Source organism: Antrostomus carolinensis, unplaced genomic scaffold (genome assembly GCF_000700745.2).
Source record: "Antrostomus carolinensis isolate BGI_N321 unplaced genomic scaffold, ASM70074v2 scaffold5043, whole genome shotgun sequence".
Lineage (NCBI taxonomy): Eukaryota > Metazoa > Chordata > Aves > Caprimulgiformes > Caprimulgidae > Antrostomus > Antrostomus carolinensis.
Window position 1 is genome coordinate 1 of NW_010302991.1, and position 9,429 is coordinate 9,429.

The window sequence follows — 9,429 nt, forward strand, 5'->3', positions numbered from 1 at the left end:
GGTCAGGGGGCGCTACAGGCCCCCGATAGAGCAGCAGGGTCCTCACCTACTGACCGTAACGGAGCGTCTCTTCTTTTAGAGAAAACGCCCTAGGGGAAAAAGTGTCACTGCACTGGAAAAGTGAAAACAATACTATTTCCGAAGTGAATGGGACAAAAGTATTCACTTATGGTAAGAATACGCAAACAATTATTTTATGTTGGTCTTTACGTGGACCTTTGTTATGTACTGCTTGTGTGTGTGCTGGCATAGATGACCTTAGCTTTTGCAACATCCCTGAACTTCTTTCCTAACCTCATAGTTTTGAAGGAGTGCCATTGGGGAACACGGGATTTTGGGTTTAGTCATCACCAGGAATGTGCTTTTTAAGTCGGCTTCCTAGTGGACATTGCTTTCTCAGTTCTGATTTATGCCGTAGAGTGGTTTTTGGAACACATGAGCTGGATTCTTCTCATATTAATTCAATTACAAATGGACTAGACTAAGGCTAGTCCAGAGCATTTAGGGAGAAGGGAGTGCAGGAACCCAAAACTGAAAAGTGCCTAGTGTGGATGTTAGATCCTCCTAACTAGTTGTATCACTTTGAGTCTCTTCCTACTGATCAACTTTTGTTAATATGAATGTAATCACTACAAAGATTTTTCCCAAATTAGAGATTCAGTAAAAGTATACTCCAAGCCAGGGATTTAACAAGTAGCTTGTCTTGTCATAGATAAACTACCCATAACTGTCTGTAGGATTAGATGGGATGACTTTTTAACTGTGTCCATTGTTCTTAGTTTTTTTGACTTGTCTGTTGTCTGTTCATCATATCTTTCTTGGTTCTGGGTTTAATATTTCTTTAGAAAAAAAAAAGCCTTAGTAGTGTCACAATTATATTTTATGCTTGCATTATCCTACAAACAATCTGATGCCCATCTATTGGATTTGAAGTCAGCAATACTTGGTAAGATAACAGCTTGTTTTTGTATTACAATACAATCAATTTACATGCTTTATTTTTTTTTTTTCCAAGATCGTGTCTTTCACTCAAGTGACAATACTCAGCAGTTATATGAAGGTGTAGCTGTTCCAATTATACAATCAGCTGTGCAAGGCTATAATGGTAAGTTTTAAAACTGTGTTTAAATCCTGTTTGTAATGTATTTCATAAATAGTTAGTAAAATTTAACCATCTTTCTAGGAACAATTTTTGCTTATGGACAGACTGCTTCAGGGAAGACATACACAATGATGGGAAATGAAGATTCTGTGGGCATTATTCCTAAGGCAATTCAGCATGTTTTCAAAATTATTTGTGAGGTGAGCAATTCCATTAAATTGAAGTGACTGGTAGGACTAGTAATATTTGTGGCTGTTACAGAAAAATTAGTTTTAGTATCAAGGAGCTTTAGAAGGAAATTAATTTATATTGGACCATATATTGAAGTTGCTTTGTTAGCCTTGCAAAGATGAGTGGTTTATAAAAAGATAACTAGACTCTTAGTTGAAATCAAATCAGAAAAAAACTGAAGGGCGGTTGTTAAATTTGCAAATATACTAAAGCTTGATTACAAGTATAAATAGATGCTCACTCAGTGTGTTAGATAATTTATTCTGCTATTTTAAAACTTAAAGAGAAAACGGTAACAGTATTAAAGAATTTTTTTAGTGGTAAAAATGTGACACTAAATTTACTTATTTCAGGCTTTCAAAAGAATCATAGGCTAATAGCTCATTGCTAATAGGAAGTAAGGAGAAGGTGTAAGTTAAAAAACAGTGATTTCCAAAACATCATCTGCAGAGCACTTGCTTCTGCCTTGAGGACTTCAGGTAATTGTTATCAGTTATGTGAAATGGCCACTGCTCCTTTCAAGAGGTCCAGAGTACCTTAGGGGGTCTATAAAAGTAACTAAAGCAAATAAAACTTTCCATGCTGCTGTAGTTCTTGAGTCTGTTGTGCAGCCTTTCCTCACCCCAGTATTCTCTACCAGGGAGGCACGGGAAGAAGCAGCAGCAAGGTAAATCTAAAGCAAGCAGAGAGAGAAGACTAGGTACACAGAGAGGAAAGAGCCTAAGCAGGAGGAAGTTGGATACGGAAAGGGCATTTAAGAGGGAGGTCTCTTGTCATGCTTCTGTAGGGCAGTTATCTTTTATAACCTATTAAAAGTGACGTACCGTTGATGCAGCTGGAAAGAGGTGGGATAGAAGAAAAATGATTCTGTATTGGTAGATGCTGATGTGCAAATGGGGGGATAGGGGGAAAGAAATCTGTGGAACAGTATCCAAGCATATACCTTTGAGTTCGGAATACTTGCTTTAAAATATGTTAATTGATTAGTCTGTTATTTTTTTCTTCTCTTTTATTTTATTTGAACATTAGATTCCAGATAGAGAATTCTTGCTAAGGGTTTCTTACATGGAAATCTACAATGAAACCATTACAGATTTGCTTTGTGATATCAGGAAAAAGAAGCCTCTGGGAATTCGTGAGGATGTTGATGTAAGTGGATGTTATGCACTGTAAGTGCTTGGAGTAAAAGAAGTAGATTAAAAAAAGGCACGTAGTTGAAAACTTTTCTGTGTCAAATTGTGTAATTGTTATCTTCGGAATTAGCAGAAGGACACTTGGTGTAGTAGAATAACAACAGTGAAGTTTGGCTTGCTGTTGCTGGTTTGTCTTTATAAATATTTGTAAATATAGATTGAACCTCCAGAGTTTTCCAGGATACTGTATTTTATTTAGCTTTGGCAGTGAATGCTTGGGAGTTATCTAGCTAATAAAACTTCTACAAATGTGATATTAAGCCATGTGTTAGAAGTCTACAACAGATATAGAGTTGCTTTAACACCATCTTCATATCATCTACAAAGTAGATATGCTTTTCTTCTACTGTAACTGTAGAATAGCCATCAGACTAGAACTAATCAGTAAAATGATCAGTAGGGAAATATAAATCTATATTAATGCCGACATATTAGTTTTGTAGCAAATAATAAAAATTGGTGGCTTGCTTTTTCTTTTCTTTCAGTGCCCTAAATGTTCAGTGCTTTTGGAACTTGGGAAGAAGGGAGATTTACCAGTTGTATGATTATGGCCTTATAACATTTACTGAGAAATACACTCCCAGATTCCCTCAGGAGGTGTCCGGAAGGATATTTCCCTTACCAGTTTTATAGGACACTTTCGAGATGTCTGTTTGATTCTTGTGCCTTTAGGCTGCAGTTCTGATAAAAGTCTAGACTTTCCCTGTTCCTTGTTCCAGAATAAAAAGATGTTCAACTGATGTTGCTTCCTTTTAAGAAGGAAGCAAACTGGAATAAATACCATAATAATTGCTGGTAATGTTAACTTAGTTGTTTTTGGTTTTAAGAGAAATACGTATGTAGAAGATCTGATTGAAGAGGTGGTGGTTGCCCCGGAGCAAGTTATGGAATGGATCAGAAAAGGAGAAAGTAAGTTGTTTAGCCAATGTCAGCTGATCCCTTAGAAAAGCATTGATGAATTGGGTATATCTAGAAACATGGAGTATCTCTTTGAGATTATTCAGAAATCAGTGTTTTCCAGATTTGAAATTGTGGTTTTTGTCCGTTATCTCCAGTTCATCAGAATATAAGCAGAAATATTCTAATATTGCTTTTTGACAGAAAATCGACATTATGGAGAAACAAAAATGAATGAACACAGCAGCCGTTCTCACACTATCTTCAGAATGGTAAAAACTGTTTCACTATTAAGAGGGTTTTTGTTATTTTCAAAGTCGCAAAAACTTTATTGCACCTTCTTCTAGATCATTGAAAGCAGAGAACGAAGTGACCCTGCAAATGCAAACTGTGATGGAGCAGTGATGGTATCCCACCTGGTAAGCTGTACTCCGAGAGGCTATTAAATAGGCATTTAAGTAGAGAATTTACTGTTACCACTTGTTTGAGAGAAGAATGTTACTTTATATTAACATTACAAGCATGCTTTGTTGTTAACATCTATCAGAGATTTCTTAAGCAGAAGTCATGTTTCTTATTGTCTGTATGGAGGGACGCTCCTGAGGTGTTATCTAGAGGATATCTTCCTACCAGAGGGAATTCTGATGTGGGAATAGTTCCTATATAATTCATGCTGGATTGTGGAATGTTATGCCCTTCCAAGAAGTGTAAGGAGCTATTGCCATAGTACTCTCGCATTTTGTTAAAAACAACTTTACCTACAATTGTTTCTGACCACTGACAAGCTCAGTGAAATAACTTGTAAAGCAGGAAACCATCAGGCTTCTCTTATCCTCAGATTTAGTTGGTAAAAGAACATGTAGCCTACAGTTGCAATGGCCAGAGGATTCATTTTTTTCAGAAGTAACCCCACTTAGCGTCTCTTTGGTGGATTAGTAGTATATGAAATATCCTAAGATGGGGGGAATACACTGCTGATCTCTAGGGGAATGTTTTGGTTTCTGAAGCCTTCTCTGTACAGCTTTTCCTTGATTCTCAGAAGAGACTCCAAATCAGCTGGAGGAATGAAATCAATATGAAAGCATTTGAGCTTGCTGCAATCTGTATGAGCACTCTTATTCAGAATTGAGAATAGCATTAAGTCAATCACATGCATTGTGAAAAGAGCTTTCTGTCCTGTCTTCATGTGAAAAAGCTCTGGAATCTGAATGTAAACTCATGCAGTAGCTGAGCAAACTACTGCCCACTTTTTTCTCGCTGTAGCTTATGGGATCTACTCTTCTTGCACCACACCTACCCTCTGCCCTGTCTCTGTTCCAGCTGACTTTATAGTAACCTCTACTAATAGGAGAGAGAAAGAAGTTTTCTTGGCTACCTTGATCTGTTGTTGCTTGGTGGAGTTAGTACAGGATTTCACCCTTCTGAAACATAAACCAATTCAAGTGAGGGCTACTTGCTCAGGCAAGTCATTATAGGATGCTACAAAGTTCTAGTTGACTTTGAACCAGATTGAGACTTTTTCTCTGGTATTTAACTTCTTCCTTTCCTTATCCACACAATGACAGGCAAGGAGAGACATACAGCTGATTCAGGACATGGTGCTAGATAATCTCATCTAGGCTCTATTTCCCATGAAAAATTGGACCAGATGATCTGTGATTCAACAGAGCTTCCTATGGCTTGCATTTGTGGTTAACACTTCTGTATTGAGAAATTATGTTTATCTTTTTGTTACTGAGGGTAGGGGGAATTGCACTGCATGTTTAAAACACTGTTGAGGGTGGTGTTAATAGAGCCCATGCAAACTTATTCCATGTCCTTACTGTACTTTGAAAGCATTGGTTGGTATGTGTGTAGTAGCTGTGCTTTACTTCCAGTAATGATAGATCTCTTCCTTTTTTCCTAAGTGTAACTTTAGTTTATTAAATTCTTAGCAGAAATTTAGAATTAAGAGGAACTAAAATTAAGTTGCCTCAGAACTAACCTATGAAATACTTAATGAATTTGCAGAACTTGGTAGATCTGGCAGGCAGTGAAAGAGCTAGTCAAACAGGATCTGAAGGTGAGTGTAAAATGAAGTTCTCCTGATGACCACTTCTGTTAATTAACCCTTATGAGAGCCCATGATAGAAATTATTTGATTTATGTGCTATTGTGTTACTTACTGTTTATAAATAACCTCCCTTACCCTTGGTAGAGCAGAATCTACTCAAGAAAATACTGAAAACTCGGTAAAGTGCAACAGTTGGATAGTAGTAATGGCTTTTCTAGAATAGCAGGTCCAGCAACAGTCATGCGCTGAGCTAACAGAATGGAGATGAATCAGTAAAGAAATCATGAGAAGCTTGTCAGGACTTATATGCAAAGGTGAAGAGTGAATAGATGGTTTACTCTTTAGCCAAGAGGAAGCTTGATTTTTAACAGTGACAGAATGAAGCTGCACAAAAATGCCTTTATCATTTAAAAAAAAAAAATCTGAAAGGAACACAGATTAGTATCTTCTTACAAGAAATAACTAACCCAAAAGTTGTATCTAAGGCTGGTTTGGTATACTTACACATGTAACTATGAGCATTTGCAAAATTTAAACAGGAAACGAAATTAAAGCTCTAATGGCCCTGACTTCTTACTGTGTAATGATTATCAATGTTTATTTGTGGTAGACTACTATCTATTTTAATGCATTTCAGCTACTATAAAAGATTCGATACTGGCTGCTGATGGCTACATGGTGGCACTTGAGATTTAACTCTTGGATAATCCCTCTGAGCATAACGTAGTACAAAATCTTGTTCGGTTGAAAATGTATTTTAATGTTGTTTTAAATTAAAAAAAAAATAATAAAAAATATACGATGTGATACCTAGGTGTCCGACTGAAGGAAGGCTGCAATATAAACCGGAGCTTGTTCATTCTGGGTCAGGTTATCAAAAAACTTTGTGATGACCCTTCAGGGTAAGCATTTGTGTTTGTATATACCTGTTTTAAGAAAAGTCACTAATAGTATTTTCTATACAAAAATATAAATTCTTCATTTTTTTTCTTCTCTCTTTTTCATCAGCTTCATAAATTACAGAGACAGCAAGCTAACTCGAATTCTGCAGAACTCCCTTGGAGGAAATGCTAAGACGGTTATTATTTGTACAGTTACTCCTGTTTCTTTTGATGAAACACTCAGTACTCTTCAGGTAAAACTTCTCACCTGTCTTCAAGCATTATTCTGACTCAAGGCTTCATTGTAGACAGGTTGGAGGGGTGGAAAAATGTAATCTGCTGCATCCGTAATCACTAGTATCTTCTAAAGGTCCTCTGAGGACTTGGAACTTGAAATAATTTGTTTTGTACACGGCATCTTCTCCCAGTTGTCATCTTGTACTGGGTTGTTGAACTAGAGATTTCTGGCAGTTGGAACAAAGCTCCTTCTCTCACCTTGCAGGCAGTAGATACCCTCCTTTCCTGTAGGACCTGAGTAACATCTTGTGTTAGTAAAGACTTGTAGTTCTAACTGTGTTTGGAAAAGGCAAATAAGAAAACAAGAGGTTAATTGAACTATTCATGAACAATATTCTTTAGGTAGGATTGTCTTCCTTCTTGGTGGTCTCTTAAGCTTTTTATTAAATAAAAAGTAACTTGAAAACATGAAAAATAAGCAAACGTAAATATTTGCGTCCTTTATATGTTGCTCTTTATCTACTAAACTATTCCTTTAATTCTGTTGAGAAATATGAAACAGAGTAAGTATTTTGATATTTGTTGTCTAACTATTGCCCATGAGAGAATATTCTTCCAGTTTGCCAATACAGCTAAAAGAATGAAGAATACTCCAAAAGTCAATGAAGTACTTGATGATGATGCCCTCCTGAAGAGATATCGCAAAGAAATTCTGGATTTGAAAAAGCAGCTGGAGGAAGTATGTGATAAATTTATTAAAGTTAATCTATCCTCAGTACTGAGCTATTTGGAAACATTCTGTTCTAAACCAAAACCAGTTAAATCTGGGGGGATGGGAAACCATTTAAAGTGGTATCTGTCATTTCCACTGAGAGACTAGAAATTGAAAAGGTGATGTGAAGTTTAGAACAACTGATGATAATCAACATATCTATGTGAAAGCTAACACAACTGATTGAATTGCTTGCTTTCTGTAGGTTAACATGTTTAAGAAATAGAAATTCATCATGCCTTATAGCACACTTTGATTTGCCACAGATCAAAAGGAATAATTAACTGACATTCACGAACTTATAGTGCAGTTAAAGATTCCAGCTTAATTCATATTTTTCCCCCTTACCAATATTTACCTTCAGTCTGAGTTGCAAGAATTTGCAACTGTGCAAGATCAATGCTAAAACTTATTTCATGTATAGGCAGAAAATACATTTAGAAAATCTTTCTCCAAAAATCTATGGAGTTGAGGAGCAATCTTGCACATCTTGTTAGAGCATAGACCATAAAAGATAAAGCACAGGAAAATCACAATTCTGAACATAACATTTTGGTAAATTAAATCATCAAAAGATGCTGCTTTTTTTTTTTTTCCCCAAATAAAAAAATAGTCATAGGAAAAGTTTAAGGAAAAATAACTGACCTTATTTTTAAAGATAATTAATTTGCAGTATAAACTTGCACCCAGAACTGTTTCCTCTCTTTTTAGAAAGTAGTAGAAAGGAAAGTACTTAATTAAGTACAGAAGAGTTTTTGGGAAAATCCCATGTGAACTTCTAATTACTGTAAAGCACTGTAAGCTTATAATGTTGTCAAAAAACTAGCTACTGTAATGCAGTTGCTTTAAAACAGAATAAATTTTCAGACACCACGTGCATTAGAGTAGCTTGCTGTTAGTTGGCAATTGAATCACAGTTCTCAAAGAGCTTCTGGCACCATGGGAAGGTCATCTTAAACTTACACTTGAAAAAACGCTTTTTTTGTCCCTAGAAAAATCCGAGGCTGTATTGTTTTTGGGAGTTTTAACTCCTTTAAATACTAAGTCTACAAGTAAATTGTAGACTAAATTGATAGTTTCTTGGTTAAAGATTAAAGACAGCTCTTCCAGACTTAAAAGAATACGGGGTGTGTAGTTGTTTTTAAATATTAGTAACTGTGTATCTTCTCTAGGAGTAGTTTGTGCTCTTAAAATGTCAGTTTGATTAACATGCTTTTTATGGAAGGTGTCTTCGAAGACACAAATTCACGCAATGGAAAAAGACCAATTGGCCCAGCTGTTGGAAGAAAAAAGTTCTCTTCAAAAAGTACAGGAAGATAGGATACGAAACTTAACTGAGATGCTGGTGACTTCTGCCTCCTTTTCCTCAAAACAGAATGCTAAAGTAAGCACCTGTCCTAAATCTTATTTGTTAACTCTGAAATACTTTGCAAAAGGTAATATTAAATATATAGGGTTATTTTGACAAGATTTGGATTGATAGGTAATTTTCACACAATTTTTTTTAACTGTAAAGGGGTAACTTTTAAAATAACTTCTGAGTATCAGTTCAGACTTTTGCTTTGAAACTGTTATGCTGTAGTTTAATTTTGAAGAAATGGCAAACCAGTGTCTAGTTAGCTGCTGGTACTGTTACAGAACTAGCCTAATGCAACATCCACTCTACTTAGTGCTTTGATTGTATCACTTTTTCTGTAAATACTTTTTAAAGGCTAAGAGAAGAAGAAGAGTTACTTGGGCTCCTGGTAAAATAAACCAGGCAAACATGAGCTATTTTGAAGACTTTGAAAAACCAAGGCTGAATGAAACAAAAAAAATGAAAATGTCTCTGTCAGCACTACCAGATATGGAGGATTGTAAGTATCTCCAGGCAAAAAATAAGGAAACACTGTAAAGCAGCTTTGAAATGAGAAATAATCCCTTCTTAATAAATCTAAGTGAAAAAACAAATTAACTTGCTGACAATACAAAAGCTACATTTAGTTGGCTCTATATTACTTAGATTGTGTTCTGTGAACCAAGTTTTGAAAGAGCAGCCTATAAGGAAATGACATTTATATGTC

At 35.8% G+C, this 9,429-nt stretch overlaps 1 protein-coding gene across 1 annotated transcript in view; it reads left to right on the forward strand.

The window, feature by feature from the left end:
* Positions 1-79: 79 nt before the first annotated feature.
* CENPE (centromere protein E) overlaps positions 80-9,429 on the forward strand; it is a gene marked incomplete at its 5' end in the record, with an annotated part of 36,516 nt that continues 27,166 nt past the window's right edge. Inside the window, 13 exons of the mRNA XM_029083996.1 lie at positions 80-171; positions 1,016-1,105; positions 1,184-1,302; positions 2,363-2,482; positions 3,354-3,435; positions 3,628-3,695; positions 3,771-3,842; positions 5,434-5,485; positions 6,291-6,378; positions 6,485-6,611; positions 7,214-7,333; positions 8,592-8,750; positions 9,078-9,222. Of these exons, the coding sequence (XP_028939829.1) occupies positions 80-171; positions 1,016-1,105; positions 1,184-1,302; positions 2,363-2,482; positions 3,354-3,435; positions 3,628-3,695; positions 3,771-3,842; positions 5,434-5,485; positions 6,291-6,378; positions 6,485-6,611; positions 7,214-7,333; positions 8,592-8,750; positions 9,078-9,222 (1,334 nt within the window). The remainder of the gene's footprint in view (positions 172-1,015; positions 1,106-1,183; positions 1,303-2,362; positions 2,483-3,353; positions 3,436-3,627; positions 3,696-3,770; positions 3,843-5,433; positions 5,486-6,290; positions 6,379-6,484; positions 6,612-7,213; positions 7,334-8,591; positions 8,751-9,077; positions 9,223-9,429) is intronic.